This window comes from Piliocolobus tephrosceles, chromosome 19, assembly GCF_002776525.5.
Source record: "Piliocolobus tephrosceles isolate RC106 chromosome 19, ASM277652v3, whole genome shotgun sequence".
In the NCBI taxonomy this organism is placed as follows: domain Eukaryota; kingdom Metazoa; phylum Chordata; class Mammalia; order Primates; family Cercopithecidae; genus Piliocolobus; species Piliocolobus tephrosceles.
This window is the reverse complement of record NC_045452.1, coordinates 45686906-45712775: the sequence shown is the minus strand read 5'-3', so window position 1 is coordinate 45712775 and position 25870 is coordinate 45686906. Positions and strand designations below refer to the sequence as shown.

Genomic DNA, 25870 nt, shown 5'->3' with positions numbered 1-25870 from the left:
GTCAGCAGCAGTGTCAGCAGCACAGAGAAGGCATAGCCAGCAGCATCATAGCAGAGAAGGCATGGCACAGCCAACAGTAGGGCTGCTTGCAGCAGGTGCCATCTCTGAGAATACGTAGGAGCCCTTCTTCTCTGCCTAGGCTTCCCATCTGCTCTTCTCTCCCCACCCAGGAGCGCTTTGAAGAAATGGCTGAAGAGATGGAGCCCTTGAAAAGCCTGGACTCCCAGCAACATATGCTAAGAGACATCTGTATTGTTGAGATTTGAGATTCTCTATAAAGGCGATACAGTATACACACACACTGAGTGGAGCCTGGGACATTCCAGAAATGTTGGTATATGGTAAAGCAATTCATTTGCATACATTTGACATGTATCCAGTCACTTTCCCAAGCTCATGGATACTGGCAAAGTTGTCTTGTTTGTTTGTTTGCTTTGAGAGAGAGTCTTGCTCTGTTGCCCAGGCTGGAGTGCAGTGACACCATTCTGGCTCACTGCAACCTGTGCCTCCCAGATTCAAGCGATTTAGAGCCTCAGCCTCTTGAGTAGCTGTAATTACAGGTGCGCCACCACACCCAGCTAGTTTTTGTACTTTTAATAAAGACGGAGCGCCGCCATGTTGGCCAGGCTGGTCTTGAACTCCTGGCCTCAGGTGACCCGCCCACCTCGGCCTCCCAAAGTGCTGGGATTACAGGTGTGAGCCACCATGCCTGGCCATGGTGAAGCTTTTGATTGCATCTAAGTGTTTCAGAACAGTAGTTCTCAAAGTCTCCGGAACTCCTTTCAGGGAGTATGCAAGGTCAAAACTGTTTTCATAACCAACCAAGAGATGAATTGTCTTTTTCACTCTCATTCTTTCAGTGGGATATGCGATGGGATTTTCTAGAGGCTGCATATGTGATATTGCACCTGTGCAGGGCAGAGCAGATGTAAGAATCCAACTTCCTTCTGTTAGGACAGAAACTAAAGAGCTTTTTAAAAATCTCTTTTTAAAGAATAGCAATTTTGGCCAGGCACGTTTGCTCACTCCTGTATTCCCAGCACTTTGGGAGGCCAAGGTGGGTGGATCACTTAAGGTCAGGAGCTTGTGACCAGCCTGACCAACATGGAGAAGCCCCATCTATACTAAAAATACAAAAAAATTAGCCGGGCATAGTGGCATATGCTTGTAATCCCAGCTACTTGGGAGGCTGAGGCAGGAGAATTGCTTGAACCCCGGAGGCAGAAGTTGTACTGAGCCGAGATCGCACCACTGCACTCCAGCCCGGGTGACAAGAGGGAAACTCTGTCTCAAAATAAATAAATAAAAGAATAGCAATTTTATCGAAGAGTACTTTTTTGTTTTGGAAAATATATTTTTCATGAGAAATATGTGGTTTGTTTTAATGTGTAATTGGTATGTTACTTTTTTTTTTTTTTTTTTTTGAGATGGAGTCTTACTCTGTTGCCCAGGCTGGAGTGCAATGGTGCAATCTCGGCTCACTGCAACGTCAGCCTCCTGGGTTCAAGCGATTCTCCTGCCTCCCAGGTTCAAGCGATTCTCCTGCCTCAGCCTCCTGAGTAGGTGGAATTACAAGCAGGAGCAACCACATCCAGCTAATTTTTTGTATTTTTAGTAGAAACAGGGTTTCTCCATGTTGGCCAGGTTGGTGTCAAACTCCTGACCTCAGGTGATCCACCTGCCTCGGCTCAGGACAAACCACCCAAAATATGGCCATAGGAGATCAGAACATGCCAAAATATACTTCCTTGGCATATTTTGAGCTGGTTATTTTGAGAAACTGCAGGCACAGGAGCAGCTGAAAAGCTGTCCTTTTGTAAAGAACATTTACATCTACAAAGGAAATCTACATCAGTAAATTGTATCAGGCAGAGTCTCTGGGATACCTCTTTTTTTTTTTTTTTTTTTTTTTTAATACCTCTATTAGCTGAGAGACTGTTTCTCTGCAGAGCAGGACAGGGTTGGCTCACCAAGCACTTACTCCCCTTTCCCTGCCATGACTCGCTGTTGCTTAATCCCTGGAAGCCTCAAGCCTCTACTCCTTTCTGTAGAGCAGAATTCTGTATAAGGCCAGACATGGTGGCTCACACCTGCAATCCTAGCACTTTGTGGGGGCAGAGGCGGCTGGATCACTTGAGGTCAGGAGTTTGGGACCAGCCTGGCAAATATGGTGCAACCCTGTCTCCACTAAAAATGCAAAACAAATTAGCCAGGTGTGGGGGCACATGCCTGTAATCCCAGCTACTCAGGAGGCTGAGACAGGATAATCACTTGAACCTGGGAGGCACAGGTTGCAGTAAGCCGAGATCGCACCACTGCCATCCACCCTGGGCGATAGAGCAAGATTCCATCTCAAACAAACAAACAAGCAACAAAAACAAACAAACAAAAAAACCCAAACAGAATACTGCATAAACCTCAATCATCTGGCCTTTTTGAGCCTCATATTTGGTGGGACTTCCATGCATACGCACATAACTAAAATGGTTTTTCTCCTGTCATCTGTCCACTGTCAGTTTACTTCATAGGCTCAATTATCAAACCTTCAGAGAGTAGAAAGTTTTATTCTCCACCACACTCGTGTTTAAACATGCCAGGTGTCTCTAACACGCAGCCGAGCTGAGAACGCTGGCTGGGCTATCTTCAGGCCTCCCACGGCCTCCTCTGTGACTTGCTCTGACTCACACAACAGGGTGGCAGAGGTTTGGCAAGACAGGAAGCCAACGCCTGGGGCAGCAGCCACATCTGTGCTCCCGGAAATCCACATTTGGTCAAAGGGGACACTTCGGGGTGCTGACACTTTGGGGTGCTGGGAGCATTTGGGCTGCTTGGTCCTCCCTCTGGCTGGGTTGGCCCAGTTGCTTCCCCACTTGCCCCCATGCTTCAGAGACTCTTCCACACAGAGCTGGTCTTAAAGCATAAACAAAACCCACGGATGATGGGGCCACAGAGATTAAATGGCAAGACTCCGGAGGATGCTGGAGGAATGTGTGACCTCAAAATTAAGCAGAGCATCTGTGAGCCAGATGTCCCATACCCGTTAGCAGTCACGCCCCATCTCCCCTCCTGCCAGCCCCTGGCATCTATTAATGTACTTTTTGCCTCTATGAATGTGCCCATTTTGGAAATTTTATATAAAGAGGATCATACAATACATGATCTTTGTGACTGACTTCTTTCACTCAGCATCACATTTTTGAGGTTGGTCCACATCGTAGCGTGTATCAGTGCTTCTTTATTGCCAAATAATTTCCACCATTTGGATACATCGCATGCTATGTATCTAATTATAAGTTGATGGACATTTGGCTTGTTGCCACTTTCGGGGGCCATTATGAGCAGAGTTTTGGGGACCCACTTTCTTTTTGTTTTTTCTTTTTTTAACAGGGTCTCACTCTGTCGCCCAGGCTGGAGTGCAGTGGCACAATCACAGCTCACTGCAGCCTCACCCTCCTGGGCTCAAGCGGTCCTCCCACCTTAGCCTCCTGAGTAGCTGGAACTACAGGCATGAGCCGCCACATCCGGCTAATTTTTTCTTCTTTTTTTTTTTTTTGTAAAGACGAGGTTTCGCCACATTGCCCGGGCTGATCTCAAACTCCTGGGCTCAAGTGGATCCATCGGCCTCGACCTCCCAAAGTGCTGGGTGCTGGAATTACAGGCGTGAGCCACCACTCCCAGTCTCCCGGTCTAGGGGCCCACTTTCGAATCACAAGCAGTCACTTTCTGGAAGGCACCTCATCATGTATTGGCAGGGCTACGTCCTTCACAAGTTGACCCAGACGACACTCTTCCCAAGTGACCTCTGCTCCAGGTCCACTGTTCAGGCTCCCCTTGGTCCTAACCCCTTCAGACATCCAGCCTTGTGGGGTATCTGGGCCCCTACTGTTCTTTCCTATATCAGCCTCAGCCAAGCTCTTCCCACCCCTCAACCCATCAGACATCCTCCAGTCACACTGAACTTCAAAGAAAGAGCAGAGGCCGGGTGTGATGGCTCATGTCTAATCCCAGCACTTTGGGAGGCTGAGGCAAGTGAATCACTTGAGGTCAGGAGTTCGAGACCAGCCTGCCCAACATGGTGAAACCCCGTCTCTACTAAAAATACAGAAAAAAAAAAAAAAATTAGCCGAACGCGGTGGCGGGCACCTGTCATCCCAGCTACTCAGGAGGCTGAGGCAGGAGAACTGCTTGAATCTGGGAGGTGGAAGTTGCAGTGAGCCGAGATTGTGCTACTACACTTCTGCCTGGGCAACAGGGTGAGACCCTGTCTTAGAGAGAGAGACAGAGAGAAAGTGACAAAGAGAGAGGAAGGAAGAAAGAGAGGGAGGGAGGGAGAAAGGAAAGAAAAGAAAGAGGAGAGGAGACGAGACGAAATGAGAAGAGAAGAGAAGAGAAAAGAAGAAAAGAAAGAAAGAAAGAGCAGAGAGGCCCAGTCACTCTTCTGAGAGTCTCGTGGCATCTCGGTAGATTTGCTGGTCCCTTTACATAACCCAGGGTGAGGCATCCCCTAATTTCCCCCACAGATGCAGCTAAGCCCAGGCCCTTGTCCAGCCAAAACCATCCTGCCAAGCTCCATTTTCAGGTTGTTGGTCATCACTGATTTTTTGGTCATCTATGTCACCTAAGAGGCCACTCATGACATTAGCCCTTGACCTCAAAAAGAACCTCAAAGAAAATTCCAGTTTTCACTCCAAAAGGAGAAGTTGGGCCATGCTGTGATGGCTCATGCCTGTAATCCCAGCACTATGGGAAGCTGAGGCAGGTGGCTCTCTTGAGCCCAGGAGTTTGAGACCATCCTGGGCAACGCTGTCTTTCCAACAAAAAACAAAAAAAATTAGCTGGGCATGGTGGTGCGTGCCTATAGTCTCAGGAGGCTGAGGTGGGAGGATTACGTAAACCTGGGAGGTTGAGGCTGCAGTGAGCCGGGATGGTGCCACTGCACTCCAGCCTGGATGACAGAGTGAGACGCTGTCTCAAAAACTAGCAAACCAAACAAAAGGAGAAACTGCTGGCAGCCCCTAATCTAGTATTGTCCCAGCTCCACCCACCTTCAGATCCAACGTCCCCCCCTGGCACATGGGAGCCCGCTTCTCCGACTGTGCTGACAGCGAGGGAAGATCCCCTCCGGGGAGAACTGTAGCCTTGACCTCTGCACGCTTTACTTATCCAGAGCACAAGGCAGGGCCGCTGACTCATCCTGGTTTACCCTGGACTTTCCCAGGTTCAGCACTGAAAGTCCCGCATCTGGAAAAGCCCCTGAGTTGCTGACAAACCAGACAGTCGGGGCCATGCAAAGCACAGTGCATGGTGCTTTAGCCACGAAGTCGATTAAAGAGTCAGAGGCAGTGAGCCACAGGAAGCGCCACGTGACCCAGACTGTGAGGAGGACACAGGAAACCAGCCCTCACTGGGTCCTGCCTGGGGGGTTAACCCATCAACAAGCATCAGCGTTGCCATTCCAGAGACCAGCAAACTGAAGCGCAGTCGCGACTTGTCCTCACTTGCAAGACAAGAGAGTAACAAATCCATGAAGGGAAGGATGCGGACCTGAGCAAAGGGGACAGGGCCTGATGTCATTTTGGCGTTTTTTTCTTTTAATGACTCAGGTAAAATTCACGTAATGTAAATTAACCATTTTAAAGTGTACAATTCAGAGGCATTTGGTACATGCACACTGTTGTGCAAGCACCACTTGTATCTAGTCCCAAAATATTTTCACTTCCCCAAAAGGAAACTCTGTCCCCATCAAGCAGTCATACTCTACTCCCTCGCCCCTGTTCCCAGCCTCTGACAACCACGGATGTACCTTTTGTCTCTATGGATTTGCCTTTACTGAACAATTCATATTAATGGAACAATATGCGGTCCTTTGCAACTGGCTCTTTTTAATGAGCATCATTTTTATTTTTCTTTGAGACAGAGTCTTGCTCTGTCGCCCAGGCTGGAGTGCAGTGGCATGATCTCGGCTCACTGCAACCTCCGCTTCCTGGGCTCAAGTAATTCACATGCCTCAGCCTCCTGGGTAGCTGAGACTGCAGGTGTGCACTACCACGCTTGGCTAATTTTTTTTTTTTTTTTTTTGTAGAGACAAGGGGTCTCACTACATTGCCCAGACTGGTGTCGAACTCGTGGCCTCAAGCAATCCTCCTGCCTCGGTTTCCCAAAGTGCTGGGATTACAGGCATGAGCCACTGCACCCAGCCTATCATCCTAGTTTTGTCTTTTTGGGTTTTTTGTTTGTTTGTTTGTTTTTGAGACCGAGTTTCACTCTTGTCACCCAGGCTGGAGTGCAATGGTGCAATCTTGGCTCACTGTAACCTCTGCCTTCTGGGTTCAAGCGATTCTCCTGCCTCAACCTCTCAAGTAGTTCTGACTACAGGTATAAGCCACCACCCCTGGCTAATTTTTGTATTTTTGGTAGCGACAGGATTTCACCATGTTGGCCAGCCGGATCTCAAACCCCTGACCTCAAGTGATCTGCCCACTTTGGCATCCCAAAATGCTGGGATTTCAAGTGTGAAGCACCGTGCCCGGCTGCTTCATCAATTCTCTGTAAACATTTATTATTGAGAAGTCAGTTGAGCTGTTTCTATGTACTTGTTTCCAGAAAGAAACAGGGGGCACCTAGACCACCCTGGATCTCAGTGAAAGGCTGTCTTCCCTTTCAATAACTGATCAAGAACTTCTAATTATTATTCTACGAACCTTAGAATGTACCAAGAAAATCCATTCCGCAGAGTCTTATTTCTGGGCATCCTGTGCATATGAGCTGAGAGGAATCTGATTTTTATGCAGCGCTGAATGTCATCAAAAGGCTTCGAGGAAGAGTTTCCTGAGTTTCCTTGATGTTTGCGGCGCTTGCTGTTACTTTCACACTTAGCTAAGTAACCTTTGATACTGTGTGGTTATAACATAGTAACCACAGGTCCTTTGTCTTCTCTGTCAAGGGTGAAGAATTCGAAGGACTTTAACCACTGGTAAAAGTGTCTTCTCACATAAACCGCATAGCAGCAAGCTTTATATGAACCAGCTGGTTATTCTCACTAAATGGGTCAGATACAAGTTACAAGCCGATCGCAAAGCTGCCTAGACTGGATTGAGTGTAGGTTGGCCAAAAGGCACGACTGAGAAGATAAATCTCGTCTGTCCATCCTTTTCCCATTAGTTCCAAGCCAGCCTCGTGGCTGAGCCCAGCTTCCCAAGCCTCTCTGATGATGGCGTCAGTCAGTCCAAGCCAGGTTTAGCTAAGAGTGCTTCTGGCCATCCCAGGGTGCAATCGTGCCTTCCTTTGCCATCTGGGCTTTCCCCAGGTTAGTGAAACTGCTTCCAGGAGGGTAGGTCCTGCCCTGTGGAGTGCCTGGAGCAGGGACTGGTCACCAGCATTAAGTGTCCAGAGAGGGAGCGTGTATACATGAATCAATTTTTAGAAGAGACAATAACCCATTCAAAAAAGGGCAACAGCCAGACCAGTAGCTCATGCCTGTAATTCCAGCATTTGGGAGGCTGAGGCGGGAGGATGGCTTTAGCCCAGGAGTTTGAGACCAGCCAGGGTAACTTAGTGAGACCCTCATCTGTATAATTTTTTTTTTTTTTAATTAGCTGGGCATGGTGACCCCTACCTATAGTCTCAGCTACTTGGGAGGCTGAGGTGGGAGGATGGCTTGAGTCTAGGAAGTTGAGGCTGCAGTGAGCTATGATCATGCCACTGCACCTCAAACTGGGCAACAGAGCAAGACAAAAAAAAAAGAGGGGATCATATAAAAAAGAGATTCAACTGTTGCTAAACAATGGATGGCCAACCTCATTCAGTCAAAAAGTACAAATCAAACAACAATGAGATATCCTGGGCGGGGCAAGGGGGGCTGCAGTTTCATGGGCAAATATTACCCCATTTAATATCCTTGGTACCAGTGAGGTTGTGGGGAAAGGATGTGCTCACTAGCGCCCCCTGAAGGAGACCTGAGCACCTTTCCTGGCCTTGGGGCCTCCAAGCCAGCTTCCTGGGTCTTCCAAGGATTCTGCTACCAGTGACCCTCCATAAATTTGTTTTCTGCTTAAACTAGCTAGGGTGGGTTCTGTTGTTTCCAACTTGGCCTCTAACACAAGGTCTCTGAGCTTCAGTTTTCCTCCCAGGTGAGAAGGGGATACTGCTCTCTTCTTTACTCGTGGATTGAGAGCGTTTCTGAGATAACATCCCAAGTATGGTTGTTCACTAGATGGGTGTGTTATCAGCCCCTGTCCACAACCCCTTATCTGGGAACCTCAGGGGCCAGAAATGTTTCATGATTTGGGTTTTTTGGTTTGTTTTTAAGACAGGAGCGGGTCTCATTATATTGCCCAGGCTGGTCTCAAACCGGTGGCCTCAATAAATCCTCCCACCTTGGCCTCCCAAAGTGCTAGGATTACAGGCATGAGCACCCAGCCTAATTTGGTGTTTTAGAAAGGTGATATGGTGCAGGTAATATTAGGGAGCACTCTCAGCATGTTGTGGGCAGCACTCTGTAATCAAACCATTTCTCATTTTCTAGGGAAACTGTATCCATTTCACATTTAATGGAAGAATTAAGTATTATATCTAGATTGATATTAATTCAAGTCAGGAATTAAGAAGATGTTTGTGATTTTCACTCTTTGGATTTTGGAGCTGTAAGTTGGAATTTATTTTCCCATGACCTAAATATTTTATTCCGTGATACTTGATTTTTTTTGTTTTTGTTTTGTTTTGTTTTGTTTTTGAAATGGAGTCTCACTCTGCTATCCAGGCTGGAGTGCAGTGGTGTAATCTTGGCTCACTGCAACCTGAGCCTCCTGGGTTCAAGTGATTTTACAGCCTCAGCCTCCCGAGTAGCTGGCATTACAGGTGCCCGCCACCGTGGCTGGCTAATTTCTGTATTTTTAGTAGAGACAGGGTTTCACCATGTTGGCCAGACTGGTTTCAAACTCCTGACCTCAAGTGATCCTCCCACCTCGACCTCCCAAAATGCTGGGATTACAGGTGTGAGCCACCGTGCCCAGCCTGATACTTGGTTTTTAAAAATCCTTCGACACAGGACTGGAGTATGACCTCTGCAGCACTCCGTGGGAAGAGCTGTGGCCCCTTGGCTTATTCTTGCTTCTTAGCAGTCCCAGTGACCTTCGGCCCGGGGCAGGTGAGCCCCAGGTGGTTTATGACATCGCTGGGTTGTTGGCCTTTCCCAGCCCAAAGTGACACGAGCATTTCTCTAGGCCTTGAACTACCTGGGGAGTCACAGCCACCAGCATTGAATGGACATCCGTTTTTAGTTTTTGTTTGTTTGTTTGTTTTTTGAGATGGAGTCTTGTTCTGTCGCCCAACCTGGAGTGCAGTGGCACGATCTCAGCTCACTGCAAGCTCTGCCTCCCGGGTTCACGCCATTCTCCTGCCTCAGCCTCCCAAGTAGCTGGGACTATAGGCGCACGCCACTAGGCCCAGCTAATTTTTTGTATTTTTAGTAGAGACGAGGTTTCACCATGTTAGCCAGGATGGTCTTGATCTCCTGACCTTGTGGTCTGCCCGCCTCGGCCTCCCAAAGTGCTGGGATTACAGGCGTGAGCCACCACACCCGGCTGAATGGGCATCAGTTTTACATATGGGTCCTAAACTGATTTCCGTGGGAGGAAACTCCAGAATTCCCAATTCAGATTAAGGGTGGGGCATCCCAAGGTTAAAATTCTCTCATTAAGGTTCTCTAAGAAGTCACATTTGAGCACACGGATGGACTACTATACAGCAATCACTAACTGAGCATTTTGCAACCCTATTTTTAAGGTGTCTATGTATAGTTTTTTCCCCCTTTTCACAGCTTAATTGAGGTATAACTGGTATATATTATGCCGTGCATGTTTTAAATATACATTTTGATAAGTTTTGAACATATGTGAAATCTTCCCCACAATCAAAATAATAAATATCCATTACCCCCAAAATGTCCTTGTTGAATACAGTTTCAAAACTTTCTTGGGCTTTGTCCAACCCTAGAACCCTGGAAAGTTGGGCATGGATACTTGAGTAGGCATAGGTGAGACGGACCCAGATGCTGGGACCTCAAAAGGTTCCAGGAGTGGGGGGCCTCAAACAGCAACTCCACCCCCTTTGAATAAACTGCTGAGCTGTGCTCATAGCAGACGTCACGCGCGTCCGTGTAAAGAGACCACCAAACAGGTTTTGTGTGAGCAACAAGACTGTTTATTTCACCTGGGTGCGGGCAGGCTGAATCCAAAAAATGAGTCAGCGAAGGGAAATAGGGGTGCAGTCGTTTTATAGGATTTGGGTAGGTAGTGAAAAATTACAGTCAAAGGGATTGTTCTCTGGCAGGCAGGGGCGGAGGGTTACAAGGTGCTCAGTGGGGGAGCTTCCGAGCCAGGAGAAGGATTTCACAAGGTAATGTCATCAGCTAAGGCAGGAACCGGCCATTTTCACTTATTCTGTGATTCTTCAGTTACTTCAGGCCATCTGGATGTGTATGTGCAGGCTTGGGCTCAGAGGCCTGACAGCAGATTCAAGGCCAGCCCAGCCACCACCCCTCCACACCTTTCCTGGGCTTTGTGCAACCCTAGAATCCTGGAAAGTTGGGCATGGAGCCTGATTTAATTTGACTGAGACAGCAAAAGTGATATGATGGTTCTTGTTTCCGAGTGTTGTGAAGAAACACACAGCAGTTCCCAGCTACTTGGTAAAAGACCCACCCTTTAGGCAGATGAAAAAACTTATCTGGGTCAGGAAGTGCATCCTGTTTTCAGTAATCAAACCTGCCCAGTGATCCACCTGGCTTCCTATTTATGCAACACATCTTACTTGTAGATAATTACCAAAATTCTTGAGAGCCAGACTGGGCTGCTCGCATCTGTAGTTCTAGCTACCGGGGAGGCTGAGGTGGGAGGATTGCTTGAGCACAGGAGTTTGAGGCCAGCTTGGGCAACAAAGCAAGACTCCTGTTTTAATTTTAAAAAGAAAGAAAGAACAGAATAAAGGAAAAAAAGTCCTACAGTAGGCTGAAGTTGAAGTTTAGCGACAATGCTTTGGTCGCTGTTGTATCTCAGGTGTCTAGAACAATGCCTGGCATCTAAGGAGTGCTTAATAAATATTTGTGGAGGAATAAAGAAGTAAATGAGTTTGTCTCTCTTTTTTTTTTCTTGGTGGAGGTGTGGGCAGGGTGTCACTCCATCACCCAGACTGGAATGTAGTGATGCAATCATGGCTCACTTCTGCCTCGAAATCCTGGGCTTGGGTGATTCTCCTGCCTCAGCCTCCCAAGTAGCTGGGACTACAGGTGCACACCACCAAGCCTGGCTAATTTTTTTTTTTTTTTTGAGATGGAGTTTCACTCTTGTTGCCCAGGCTGGGGTACAATGGAACGATTCAACTCACGGCAACCTCCGCCCCCTGGTTCAAGCAATTCTCCTGCCTCAGGCTCCTGAGTAGCTTGGATTACAGGTGTGCACCATCACCCCTGGCTAATTTTGTATTTTTAGTAGAGACGGGGTTTCTTCATGTTGGTCAGGGTGGTCTCGAACTCCCAACCTCAGGTGATCTGCCTGCCTCGGCCTCCCAAAGTGCTGGGATTACAGGTGTGAGCCACCATGCCTGGCCTCTAATTTTTTATTTTTATTTTTTTTGAGAGATGGTGCTTTGCCACATTGTCCATGCTGGTCTTGAACTCCTGGGCTCAAGCAATCCTCCCGCCTTGGCCTCCCAAAGTGCTTGGATTACAGGTGTGAGTCACCACGCCTGGCTGAATCTCCTTTTGATACTTGGATAAGTCAAAAGCTTCAGCACTAGAATATCATATCTGGTAGTGTTGCCTTTATTTGAGCCAACGTTCTTTGAGGTGAGGCTGTTTCCTAGGCAACGTGAGTGATGTTCATTTGGAAAACAGGAACGTCCCTGGGTCTTGAGTAAAGTGCGTCCTGGAGCTTCCTTTGCCTGTGCCCACGTCCCTGGGTATTGGACTGGACAGTGCTGGGAGGAATGGTGCCCTCTCCACTGCGTGAACTGGGAGGCCCAGGCAGGGTGGAGGCTCCCCCAAGCCAGGGCAGGTCATGGGACTGTGAGTTGGGGGTGCGGCCCATTGATAGATGAGAAGAAACTGCCACTCAGTGGACACCCCCCAAGTGCCTTGGGGACATTGAAAAGCTCTGTGGATTGGTACTTGTCTAGCACAGCCAGAGGGGCCACCCCAGTTCCTGCCAGGGGCTCCCCACCTCCCACACAGAGTCCAGCCACCTGGGGATCTACCACTAATGCCAGAACAGAGGAAACGGAGGGGCTTTGACAGAATCTCCTACTGCAGACTCCAAGAGAATAGCCTGGGACTGGATGTAATCCAACTTGCAATCCACTCATGGTCCTCTCCATCGCACGATCACCGTTGTTCCAGATGCTAGATGCCGTGTTCAGTGATTGACCAAGCATTCTCTGGTGCTGCCACTAAAACATAAGCCCTGCAAGCTCAGAGTTTTTATCTGTTGTGCTCAGAACAGGACCTAGCATAGAGTAGATTCTCAATAAGTAAATATGTGCTAAATACATGAAAGAAGCGAGGGAGGGAGGGAAGGAAGAAGGAAGGGAGAGAAGGCAGCATATTCCAGACCACCACGTCCTTTCTGAACATGCTTCACCGCCCCTAAGCTCTCTCTGTTCTTGGCCTCACCCACAAAGGTACCCACATGGATTTGTGTTGGCTTTGCTTGGATCTGTTTGGTATGAATACACCAGAAGTCACACACTATGATGTTTGAGATTTCCAAGATAAAAAGAAAGTTCACAGTGACAATAGTTTGAGATTCTGCAAAAGAAAGGATGTATTTAACACTCAGCAAATGTAGCACAATGTATTTAACACTCAGCAAATGTAGCACAATCTCTACATAATGGCTTATGCCCAGTGCCCATGACTGTACCCAGGAGTCACTATACCTGGCAGTTAGCAAGGAAGGCTGAAACCTGAGGGCTGCTGACGGCGAATGTCAGGCATTCGGCATCTCCTCCTATCGCTGGCCAAGGCGTGTTCAGGGCTTTGCAGAGTCAAAACTATACCTGTAGAGAATGTCCTGAAACTACAGGCAACCTGATTTTCATACAATCCTGAAACACAGGAGAAGCAAAACGTTCCTTCCTCTCCTGTCCTGTGTGTGGTTTCTACATGCTTCTCAGAAAGGGTGAAGTAATGCTGCCTTCTGGCTGTTTTTTCGGTGCTTAAAAATTGAGGAGTTTCAGGATATGAATTTTGGCCACTTCTGTATTGTAAGATTATGGGGTAATTGTTTTTTCTTCTTTATACTTTTCTGTATTTTATAGTTCCTTGACAATGAACCAGTACTTTTTTTTTTTTCTCGCTCTGTCACCCAGGTTGGAGTGCAATGGCGCAATCTTGGCTCACTGCAAACTCTGCCCCAGGTTCAAGTGATTCTCCTGTCTCAGCCTCCTGAGTAGCTGGGATTACAGGTGTGCGCCACCACACCCGGCTAATTTTTGTATTTTTAGTAGAGACGGGGTTTCACCATGTTGGCCAGGCTGGTCTCGAGCTCCTGACCTCAAGTGATCTGCCCACCTTGGCCTCCCAAAGTGCTGGGATTACAGGCGTGAGCCACTGCGCCTGGCCCAAGTACTACTATTATAAAGACACCAACAAGAAAAAAGTTAGAAAAATTTATGGGCTGGGTGTGGTGGCTCACGCCTGTAATCGCAGCAGTTTGGGAGGCCGAAGTGGAGGGATCACTTGAAGCCAGGAGTTCGAGACCAGCCTGGGTGACATACTAAGTCTCCATCTTTAAAAGAATTTTTTTTTTTTTTTTTTTTTTTTTAGTTAGCTCATGTGGCAGCAGGTATGGGTACTCCCAGCTACTCAGGAGACTGAGACAGGAGGATGACTTGACCCCAGGAGTTCTAGGCTGTGGTGAAATGTGACTGTACCACTGCACTCCAGCCTGGGCAACAGAGATCCTGTCTTTAAAAGCAAAAACAAACAAACAAACAAAAAATTTGTGTATTTAAGTTTACAAGTTCCAAATCAGTTAAAATTTCATTTTAAGTTAGCCCATATATTAAGGGCTCCCACTGAGGTACAAATCCTAACAAAAGCAAAAATAACCATTGCCCATAGCAGAAGTCAGACTGAAAGCAAAACATGTGTGCCTGTAAATGTCCTTCTCTCTTTTTTTTTTTTTTTTTTTTGAGACAGAGTGTCACTCTGTTGCCCAGGCTGGAGTGCAATGGCATCATCTCAGCTCGCTGCAACTTCCACCTCCTGGATTCAATCGATTCTTCTGCCCCAGCCTACCGAGTAGCTGGGATTAGAGGTGCCCACCACCATGCCTGGCTAATTTTTATATTTTTAGTAGAGACAGGGTTTCACCATGTTGGCCAGGCTGGTCTCAGACTCCTGACCTCAAGTGATCCACCTGTCTTGGCCTCCCAAAGTGCTGGGATTACAGGTGTGAGCCACCGTGCCTGAGCTCCAGGAGACTTGGATCCTTACACCACACGCCAGCTCTCCCTGGAAGCCTTAGTCCTGGCATGAGCCTCTGCAAGGGGAATGTGTACCCAGACAGAATTGTTTGTGGAGAGGAAGGAATTAAATAAAGAACCCTGCTGTCCCGGTAACCTCTCCCTCCCTCCTGTAGAACTAATGACTGGCCACACTGCCCAGGCCAGGTCCCACTGTTACCTTTACACAACCAGAAAATTGTAGTCTTGTCCATAAATGGATTTGGATAGATTATTCAAGAAGTACAGCAACTCCTTTCCACCCCCACTTGCCCTGAATCCCTAGCCCCAGAAAGCAATTTTAATATTTCTACCTCCTCCTTAGCTGAAGGCAGCCTTTGACTAAGCTAATTTAACAATACACTGAATTTAACAAGAAAAGGGCAAAAATCAGCCCCAGGAAATGTAGCCCTGCAGAGGCCACAGGCCTGCAGATTTTGAGAGGAGGGGAATGCTGGCGTGGTGGTAGCCTAGGGCTGCCAGGCTCTGGGTGTGTGTGTGGGGGGAGTGGGGGTTGTGTGTGTGTGTGTGTGTGTGTGTGCATGCACACTGGGCAGGGGTGAAGGGAACAGGCCAAGATGGAAGTGGGGCAAAGAGTCCAAGGTCCAGACGCTGACAGCTGCCACCTATCTGTCCAGTGTCATTCTGTGTAGCCCCCATGGTGGGCTGAATAATGACCCCCAGAGATGTTCACAACCTAACCCCCAACACTTGTGAATCTGTTGCCTTCCGTGATAAAGGGGAGTTGGCAGACATCTAAGCTAAGGGTCTCAAGATGGAAAGATGATTCTAGATTATTGGGTGGGCCCAATGTCATCACAAGGGTCCTCTCATGGGGAAGAGGCAGGCAGGAGGGTCCGAGGAGGAAGGGTGGGGATAGAAGCAGAGATTAGGGTGGTTTGAAGATGGCCTGAAGATGGAAGTAGGGAGCATGAGTTAAGGAATGCAGCCAGGCGCGGTGGCTCACGCCTGTAATCCCAGCACTTTGGGGGGCCAAGGCGGGCGGATCACCTGAGGTCAGGAGTTCAAAACCAGCTTGACCAACAGAGCAAAACCCCATCTCTACTAAAAATACATTAAAAAAAAAAAAAAAAAAAAAAAAGCCGGGCCTCGTGGCATGCGCCTGTAATCCCAGCTACTATGGGGGCTAAGGCATGAGAATCGCTTGAACCCAGGAGGCGGAGGTTGCAGTGACCCCAGACCACACCATTGCACTGCAGCCTGGGAGACAGAGTGAGACTCCGTCCCAAAACAAGAAAAAAAAAGAAAAGAAAAGACAAAAGGAATGTGGCAGCCTCTCTAGAAGCTGCAAAGGGCAAGGAACTGATTTTCCCCAGAGCCTCTGGAAGGACCATAGCCTTGTCAATCCGTTTTGGGTTTCTCTCTTTCTTTCTTCCTTCCGTTTTTTTTTTTTTTCTTCTTTTCTTTTTTTTGAAACAGAGTCTCACTCTGTTGCCCAGGCTGCAGTGCAGCGACACCATCTTGGCTCACTGCAATCTCTGCCTCCTGGATTCAAGAGATCCTCCTATCTGAGGCTCCCTAGTAGCTGGGACTACAGGCATGCACCACCTCCCTTCCTTTCTTTTCCTATTCTTTTTTATAGATAGAGTCTCATTCTGTTACCCAGGCTTTGGGTTATATGGAACTGATGTCCCTTTCTTTTTTATAGACAGGGTCTCACCCAGGCTGGAATGCAGTGGTGCAATCGTAGCTCACTGCGCCTCGAACTCCTGGGCTCAAGTGATCCTCCCAACTCAGCCTCCTGAGTAGCTAGGACTACAGGTGCCCATCACCGTGCCTGGCTAATGTTTTATTTTTTGTAGAGACAGTCTTGCTATGTTGCCCAGGCTGGATCCTCACACCTCAGTCTCCCAAAGTGCTGGGATTATAGGCATGAACACCCAGCCCCATTTGGGATTTCTGACTTCTAAAAGTATAAGAGAACGAATTTTTGTTTTAAGCCACTAAGTTTGTGGGGATGCATTACAGCAGCCATAGGAAACTAATCCAGCTTCCAAGAACCGGGGGCCCAGCCAGGCATCACAGGGTGCACTGGCGGAAGAGACCAGCTTACCCATCTCTGAGCTGGGCATCCTCACCCTGGATCCCTGCACCTTGAGAGTCCTACATGGAAGGGTGAAGTCCCCTAGTGTGGCCCCAGCAGTTCAAAATCCCCTGGAGGTCACCCACGTGCTCCCAGGCAGGCTTCCTGAGAAAATGAAAACATCGAGTTTCTTCATTTGTGGCTAGTATTGCACCCCGTCAGTGTGGCAATGCAGTTCTGTTACCAGAAACGCAGACTGGCAACTTGCGTGTGGTTGAAAAACAGGGATTGAATTCACTGAGACTGATTCCCATGGTATGGTTATGCTGTGGCAAGGCAAGCACAGGCGTTTCTGAGATAGTGACTGTTGCTATTTCCTTAACAATCTACATAAAATGAGCACCAATCAGGCAGAAGCCAGTGACATCTTCACTTCTGTTTTTCACATCTTTGTTTTATGGACTCTTTTTAATATATATTTAATATATTTAATATATATTTAACGTATTTATTTTGAGACAGAGTCTCGCTCTGTTGCTCAGGCTGGAGTGCAGTGGCACGATCTCAGCTAACTGCAACCTCCGCTTCCTGGGTTCATGCAATCCTCCCACAGCCTCCCGAGTAGCTGGGATCACAGGCATGGGCCACCATACCTGGCTAATTTTTGTATTTTTAGTAGAGACAGGGTTTCACCATGTTAACCAGGCTGATCTCAAATTCGTGAGATCCACTGCCTCGGCCCTCCAAAGTGCTGGGATTACAGGTGTAAGCCACTGCAATCGGCCTATGGGCTCTTTTTTTACACATTGGCATAGCCAAAGACCAAACCCTTTCCAAGACACGTATATACATGCATACACACACACACACACACACGCACACGCACACACACACACACACACACACACACGAGGAAGTCGTGCTTTTGAAGGTGATCAAACCCAGAGAATACAAGATTTACAAGAGGTTCAAGTACACACTTTCTAAACCCAAAAAGTAGCAGTAATCAAATCAAAATACATGTTTGGAAAAAATATTCAAATATGTTTTTTAAAAGCAAAGACAGTCACAATAAACAAGGCAAAGAATGTATCTGAAAGAGTATTCATATGTATGTTTGCAAAGAAAGAGAGTTAGAATAAGAAGTGTTTTTCACTTTTAGAATATGTGACATTAGATTCTTTGGGTTATATGGAACTGATGTCCCTCATGAAAAATTGCCAAGGAATTGGGGGTGTGTAGGGAGCTCCAGGTGATTCTTTGAGGTGAAATCGTGCGTGATTTTGGGTCCAGCGAAGGTCTATAGTGGGAGGACGCTCCTACAGAAGGTGGGGTTGATATGGGCTGGAAAGCATGGCTGCAAGGGAGGTTGGGAATTTGAATTTTCTGGAAGCAGTGAATACTCACAAGACTGAAAATCCTCCCAGTACAGCAAAAGCATTCAAAAGATGCTGGACAGTCAGAAATCAAGATAAATGGCCACTACCCTTACCTCATAGATGTGTTGTGAGGGATGGCAGGAGGTCAATAAATGGTACCTCTTCTTATTAGAGGATATGGGCATAGCTCCCTGTTTGCCCACAGCCTTGTAGTGACTCATCAGATGCCCCATGGGCCTCCTCCTGGCTGTGGCTTACAGAAGAGGTCCCCATCCGCCGCTCATGAACAGGGGTGAGCTACAAGGAAAGCTTCCTCTGTGTTTACAGCTGCTCCCCATTGCTCTCACGACCGCCTGAGCTTTGCCTCCTGTCAGATCAGCAGAGGCACTGGCTTCTCATAGGAGCTGAACCCTATTGTGAACTGCACATGAGTGGGATCTAGGTCGCACACTCCTCATAAGAATCTAGTGCCTGATGATCTGTCACTGTCTCCCATCACCCTCAGAAGGGACTGCCTAGTTCCAGGAAAACAAGCTCAGGGCTCCCGCTGATTCTACATTACGGTGAGTTTTATAATTATTTCGTTATATCTTATAAAGTAATAATTATAGAAATAAAGTGCACAACAAATGGAATGTGCTTGAATCATCCCGAAACCATTCCCTTCTGCCCCGCTGCCTGGTCCTTGGAAAAACTGTCTTCCATAAAACTTGTCCCTGGTGCCAAGAAGGTTGCTGACCACTGCCTTCCAGCAGCTGCTACCTAGCCTGAGCCCTTGGTTAATAAACTGCTCCTACTCATGCCCAAGCTGCCAGCTTTTTCCTGGAAGTCTGCAGGATCCCAGAGTGCAAAATTATTATTATTGAGAGAGAGTCTTGCTCTATCACCCAGGCTGAAGTACAGTGGCGCGACCATAGCTCACTGCAGCTTCAAACTCTTCGGCTCAAGCAATCTTCCCGTATCAGCCTCCTGAGCAGCTGGGATTACAGGCACAGTCCACCATTCCCAGCTAATTTTTATTTTTAAAAATGTTTTGTAGAGACAAGGTCTTGCTATGTTGCCCAGTCTGGTCTCCAGCTCCTGGGCTCAAGGGATTCTTCCTGTCTCAGCCTCTCAAAGCACTGGGATTACAGGAGTGAGCCACTGTACTCAGTCGAAGAGCACATTTAAACACACAGAAAAAATGATAGGCTCTTAATCCTTCCAGGAAATGGGGAATGGTTTGAGTTTTTCTGAATTACAAAACCCAAGACGATTCATTATACGAGTCCTGTCCTGAGAACTCATGAAAAAAAATCCCAGGTCTGGGCCTCCCAGTTATTACCGGCAGCTTCCCAGATCCTGGGCTGCGGCCCTGGGGTTGTGGGTGCTTTTCGAATGTACCAAGGTCAGGAATATTAAAGCTTCATATACTTAAAGTGTAGGAGTCTCCTGTTTTTCAAGGAGTTAAAAAGGAACTGGAAGATTTTCTTTTCTCTGCCTGTTGTCTCTTCTCCCTGACAAATTTCAGGATATCGGCCGGGCGCAGTGGCTCACGCCTGTAATTCCAGCACTTTGGGAGGCCGAGGCGGGTGGATCACATGAGGCTAGGGGTTCAAGACCAGTTTGGCCAACATGGTGAAACCCCGTCTCTACTAAAAATACAAAAATTAGGCAGGCGCGGTGGTGCGTGCCTGTAATCCCAGCTACTCGGGAAGCTGAGACACGAGAATTGCTTGAATCTGGGAGATGGAGGTTGTAGTGAGCCGAGATCACGCCAGTGCACTCCAGCTTGGGTGACAGAGCAAGACTCTGGCTCAAAAAAAAAAAAACAGGATATCATTCATTCCCTGTTTCCAGGAGGAATGAAATGTAGAATGCTGTATGTGTGATAGTTACTGTTGTGAGGGTCCCAGACAGGAGGCATAAGACTAGAAAAGACTGGGTATTACTCGAATGATGTTTTGTGACGGCCTCACTGGGGAAGTAGAAATGCAACAAGTGTAGGCTGGTGAAGGGAGGGGGCTGAGGCCCATGACAAACAGTGAGAAAAGCCATCCCATCACCGGAGACCTAAGGGAAGTCATCCTTTCGCCAACATGCCAATTCCTCTGACCTTGATCCTGGAATTTCTTGGAACAAGGGGCACCAAGTCACATATCAAGGCCCCACTTGGCAATGATCAAGGCCTACTTTGAGCTCAGAGCTCTTACAGCTCTGTTGAATACAGGAAAGACAGTCACCCACTCCCTCACGGTGTCAGTGGCCCTGCCTTTGACTGTGTCAATCCCCACAAAACGGACAAACAGGGGAAGATGGTAGTCAGAGAAGGCGATAGAGTTCTCAGGAAGTGGAGTCCAGAAGTTGTACAATTTGGACTGTGGGTATGGCAGGAGTAGGGGGCGGGGGAGGCGTTAGAGATGAAGGCAGGGAGAGGCGCAAACAGCTGGGGTGAACAGCAGAGGAAGAGGCAGACAAGTAGGGCACATGTGACCTTCACAAAGTAAAACTTCAAAGACTCACTGACGGAATAGCTGGGTCTTGGGGAGCTGTGGAGCGCTTGATTGGGCAGAGCTGAGCCTCACTGCAAGAAAACGGAACAGCATGATGAGAAGTTTGCTGTGAAATGCGGGGGGCTTTGGCACTAGACAGGCCTGGCTAGGAGACCACACAGCCACTCATTGACTGTGTGATTTGGGGCATGATCAGCCAGGTTTTGATCCAACAAGCAAAAGCATCATGTGATGTGTGTGTGTGTTTGTGTGTGTGTGTTGTTATAGAGATTTGACCTCACATAAACATGACAGATGTGTGCACGGTCCAGGAGAGGCCATTTCCCCCTGTCCAGTGCTGGAGCCTGAAGTCCTCAGGGCGGAAGGCCAGGAAGAGAAGGTGGACAAGAGGTGGAGGAAGCAGGGACAAGCTGAAATCTAAGGTTCAGCTGCCACCCGCCTCAGTTGCTCTCCATCTCCACACCTCCAACTTACACGACCACACGAGATCCACCAGGAGCTGGAGGAGCCTGGAGCATGTCTGTATTCCCGCCATCTAGGACGTCAGCAGAGAAGCCACAGGTCATGAGCTGCAAAGATGGATGCCTTGTGCCCTGCCCCAGCCTCCCAAGGGTAAAGGAATATGGCTGCACCTTTCCTTCCATCTTCCAAGTCTTGCACATTGCTAGGGTTTGAATGTGTCCCCAAATTCCACATGCTGGAAATTTAATTCCCAATATGGCAGTATGGAGGAATGAGGCCTTTCAGAGGTGATTGGTTATGGTGATCCTGCCGTCATGGATGGGTGGACTCATTCATGGACTAATGGGTTCATGGACCAATGAGTTATCATGGGAGTGGGACTGGGGGCTTTATAAAAGAGGGGATGGGCGCGGTGGCTCACTCCTGTAATCCCAACACTTTGGGAGGCCGAGGCAGGTGGATCACTTGAGGTCAGTAGTTCAAGACCAGGGCAACATGGTGAAACACCATCTCTACTAAAAATACAAAAATTAGCCTGGTGTGGTGGCAGGCACCTGTAATCCCAGCTACTTGGGAGGCTGAGGCAGGAGAATTGCTTGAACCTGGGAGGCAGAGGTTGCAGTCAGCCAAGCTCGTACCACTACACTCCAGCCTGGGCAGCAGAGTGATACTCCATCTCAAAAGAAAAAAAAAAAAAAAAAAAGAGGAAGACCGATCTGAGTACCTTAGCACCCTCAGCCCCCTTGCCATGTGATGCCCTGACCACCTTAGGACTCTGCAGAGAATCTCCATCAGCAAGAAGGCCCTCACCAGTGCAGTCCCTAGACCTTGGACTTCTCAGCCTCCCAAACTGTAAGAAATAAATGTCTTTTCTTTATCAATGACCCAGCTTCAGATACTCAGTTATAAGCAATAGAAAATGGACTAAGACACACACAAACATCCTTCCCTGCCCATGTTACCTCAGAACTTTTCAGGAAGGGGAATTCTAGGAAATGCAGTTACAGTTTAGCAGACCTACCACAGTGCAAACCCACTACAGGCCAAGTCACTGAACTCTGCTCGTGTCCCCATGGGACAGCCATTGCTTGCCTAACTGGGAGATCTGGGTGTTATAATACCTAGAGAAGCACCACTGGCTGATAAAAAATGTTGGCTTCTTTCTGCCATCCCCTGCCCACTCTCCTGAGGGAGGCAAGAGGAGCCCCTCTAGGCTATTAGAAACGCTTCAGAAAGGTCAACTGATTAGGAGGTAAGGAATTAATGGAAAGGAATGGTGCAAATGCAGGGTTTGTAGGGCTGAAGTGTATATAATATATGGAGCCCCGTTTATAAACAAATACACAACTCACTATAAAATTAGGCACCAAAGTATTGCTTTTTTTCTTCCCCGGAGATGGTGCCTTACTCTGCCACCCAGGCTGGAGCACAGTGGCCCTATCTCAGCTCACTGCAACCTCCACCTCCCCTGTTCAAGCAATTCTCATGCCTCAGCCTCCCAAGTAGCTGGGATTACAGGCACCTGCCACTATGCCTGGCTAATTTTTGTATTTTTAGTAGAGATGGGGTTTTACCATGTTGGCCAGGCTGGTCTTGAACTCCTGACCTCAGATGATCCACCCGCCTCGGCCTCCCAAAGTGCTGGAATTACCGATGTGAGCCACCACATCTGGCCAAAAGTATTTCTTTAGAATGAGAAAACAAACAAGTTACTTTTTTTTTTTTTTTTTTTTTTCTGAGACAGAGTCTTGCTCTGTGGCTCAGGCTAGAGTGCAATGGCATGATCTCAGCTCACTGTAACCTCCACCTTCCTCCTGTCTCAGCTTCCCAAGTAGCTGGGATTACAGGCACGTGCCACCACACCTGGCTAATTTTTGTATTTTTAGTAGAGACGGGTTTCACCATGTTGGCCAGGCTGGTCTTGAACTCCCGACCTCAGGTGATCCACCTGGCTCAGCCTCTCAAAGTGTTGGGATTACAGGTGTGAGCCACCGCACCCAGCCATCAAAGATGTAACCTTGAAGCAAACTGCAGAAGCCTTTTCCTTAGCCTTAAAATGGGCTCCACATCCCTCCCTTCTTCACAGTATAAACTCCCTTCACATTTATCTAACTGTATGCTCGTGTCTAGTTATGTGCCTTCTTAGAGGTTCCAGACGCTAAGCTTGACACAGACCAAGCCTGGAGCTCCTGCTGCAAAATTCCAGATATGACCTCAAAGCGTCTAATTAAGAATCCAGCCATTGTTGAGATGAAGCCAGCCCACGCTTTCAGTAGACTAGGACCCAAGACAGCCCCTGGAACAAGAGAGACAGACATTGTACTTAGCATAATCCTTGCCTGACTTCCACATCGTTTTCCCTTTTTAAACCCTTGCCTTTCCCACTCCCCATACCTCACAATTCAAGGTGATTGCTTTGGGGATACGAATCCAACCACTTCCCCTTGCTAGCTTGGGAAATAAAATCACTTTCCACCACATCTCGCTCATGTTAATTAGACGCTGCAAGCAGCCAGCGACTGAACCAGCATTCGGTTACATCCCCTGAGGCAGATGACACTTGCGAGATCCTATAACCGATTTCTTGTTAGTATGTTGGCATCTTTCTCCCAGTCGTTTTCTTTTAATTTTATTTATTTGTTTTAAAATGGAATCCTTCTTGCAATCATGTCATTTTCAGTGCTTTTTTTTTTTTTTTTGAGACGGAGTCTCGGTCTGTCACCCAGGCTGGGGTGCAGTGGCGCCCTCTCCGCTCACTGCAACCTCCACCTCCCGGGTTCAAGCGATTCTCCTGCTTCAGCCCTCCCAGTGGCTGGGATTACAGGCGACTGCCACCACGCTCGGCTAATTTTTGTATTTTTAGTAGAGACGGGTTTCAGTCATGTTGGCCAGGCTGGTCTCCAACTCCTGGCCTCATGGGATCCGCCCGCCTCGGCCTCCTAAAGTGCTGGGATTACAGGCTCAGTGAGCCACCATGCCTGGCATCAGTGCATCATTTTTGAAGTGATTCCAAATTATCGCCCGCTTTTTTCATGTAACATATAAATACATCTCTGTATCTGGAAATATCCAATGCATAATTCAATTGTCTGCTAGGTATTTCATCACATATTTTTACGAGCGTGGCCAATTTCAAAAGAGTTCACAAGGAGGAAATACAAGAATGTGGGAAGAGCAAAGTAACAGCTCTATGTTGCAAAACCCATTTTTGCTAACATGTCCAGTGGGCTCCCGGGACGACTTATTTTTAAATTCTTGGTCTCCCCGCACCGCGTCCCTCCTTTGCTGCGCTAGCTTTATGACGCATCTTGGAAGAACAGGGCAGATTTAAAACCCTCTCCCAACAGGCGTCAGACTGGACATGGTGCAGTCTCGGGCTGGGGAGCGGGCCTGCGGCTGCCCAGCTGCTAAAGGACTTCCTCCTCGTGCACCGCGGCCGGCTCCCGGGCAAACCCCACGCCGTTTCGAAATGCTGGAAGTTTCTGTCTCTCTCTCCCCCTGCTCAGAGCCCATTCGCCCCCAGAGCCCCACCTCCTCCTTCACTGGGCCCTTTCTAACTCCTTCCTCTTAAAACCCTTTTCAAAAGGGGGTTGACGGGAGGCGGAGGTTGCAGTGAGCCGAGATCGCGCCACAGCACTCCAGCCTGGTGACTCCGTCTCAAAAAAAAAAAAAAAAAAATGGGAGGGCGAGGGGGAGGTGAAAGCTTAATATGTACTTTGGGGGCTATTAAAGCAAACATTTTGACTAAAGGGGCGAATCCTCGAATTGTGCGATCAAGCACCCAAGAGGAGAGTGAGGTGGGGTCAAGAAGGGTGGGGGCTCCAGGGAACGCCCCGGGGCCTGGGCCGAGGTCTTGCAGGGCCTTCCGGAAGGATCGCGGCCCCCGAAGGTGGGCGTCCCGCGGGGTTCCAGTCTCCAGGACGTTCCGGGAGGCTCCGCGCTCCTGTAGGCCGGCTGCGTGGGGTCCCAGCGCTGCCGCCGCAGAGGCCCCCCGGGCCGCGGTCCCCGGAGTGGGAAAGTCCCGCGCAGGGGCGGGGCAGGGGCGGGGCGGGGCGCTGGAGGCCGAGCAGGGTCCTCTCCGCCTGGACGCCCCGCCGCCGCTCGGGAAGAGGCGGGCCCTGCGCGCCCTGCGCTCGCCATGGCGGTCCCGGCGGCGACGTGAGCGGCTCCGCGGACCCCCAGCGGGGCCCCGGCCGCGACCTGAGCCGCCGCCGAGCGCCCGGGGCCATGCGACCGACGCGGCTGTGGCCGCCGCTGCTGCTGCTGCTGCTCCGAGTCTTCGCCGCCGCCGCCGCCGCGCCCCCGTCAGGTCAGCCGGGCCTGGGCCTTCGCGGCGGGACGCGGGCGCAGCCGCAGCATGTGGGGGCTGGGGGACTCCCGGATCGGGGGATGGGGGAAATCTGCGGGGTGCTCAGATTGGGTGGGAATCTGTGGGGTGCTCCGGGTGGGTGGGATCTGCGGGGTGCTCAGATCGGGTGGGAACCTGCGGGGTGCCCAGGGCTATAGAGGCCCGCGGGGAGCCCGCAGCGGGGCTGGGGTGGGCGGCCAGGAGTTCCGGACAGGAGGTGGGCAGGAGCTGGAAGACGGTAGGGCACCACTCCTGGCGTCCTGGCCACCGGGACACCCCTCTCCGGGAGGGGACACTCGCTGCCCCTCCGTGAAGCCGGCACCCTCGGCTGTGCCACCTCCCCCAACGGCGCGCCAGCGCCGGGAAAGCCAGCGTAGCCAGAGTCTCCGAATTTCTCGGAATGAACAACAGCAGCACATTGAATCCAGGGCTTGGGCAGGGGCTGCCTCTACTGGCCACGGGTTCTGCAGCCTGGCCAGACCGCGCTTAGTCCCCGGCTGCAGTGCCTCCCGAAGGCCTGGCTGGAAGCTAGACTCAGTCCCTTTGTAGAAGCAGCGGTGGAGCAAGGCCCAGGTCTTGGACAGGTGACCCAGACACAATTCCGACTTTGGCCTAGGGCATATTTGACACTGGGTGTGAAATCCAG

General features: G+C 49.1%; 1 protein-coding gene across 1 annotated transcript in view; it reads left to right on the top strand.

Moving 5' to 3' along the window:
* The first annotated feature begins 24289 nt into the window (after positions 1–24289).
* Positions 24290–25870, top strand: part of IFNGR2 (interferon gamma receptor 2) — a 38029-nt gene continuing 36448 nt past the window's right edge. The window contains exon 1 of the mRNA XM_023190669.2: positions 24290–25185. Within this exon, the coding sequence (XP_023046437.1) occupies positions 25104–25185 (82 nt within the window). The 5' untranslated portion in view covers positions 24290–25103. The remainder of the gene's footprint in view (positions 25186–25870) is intronic.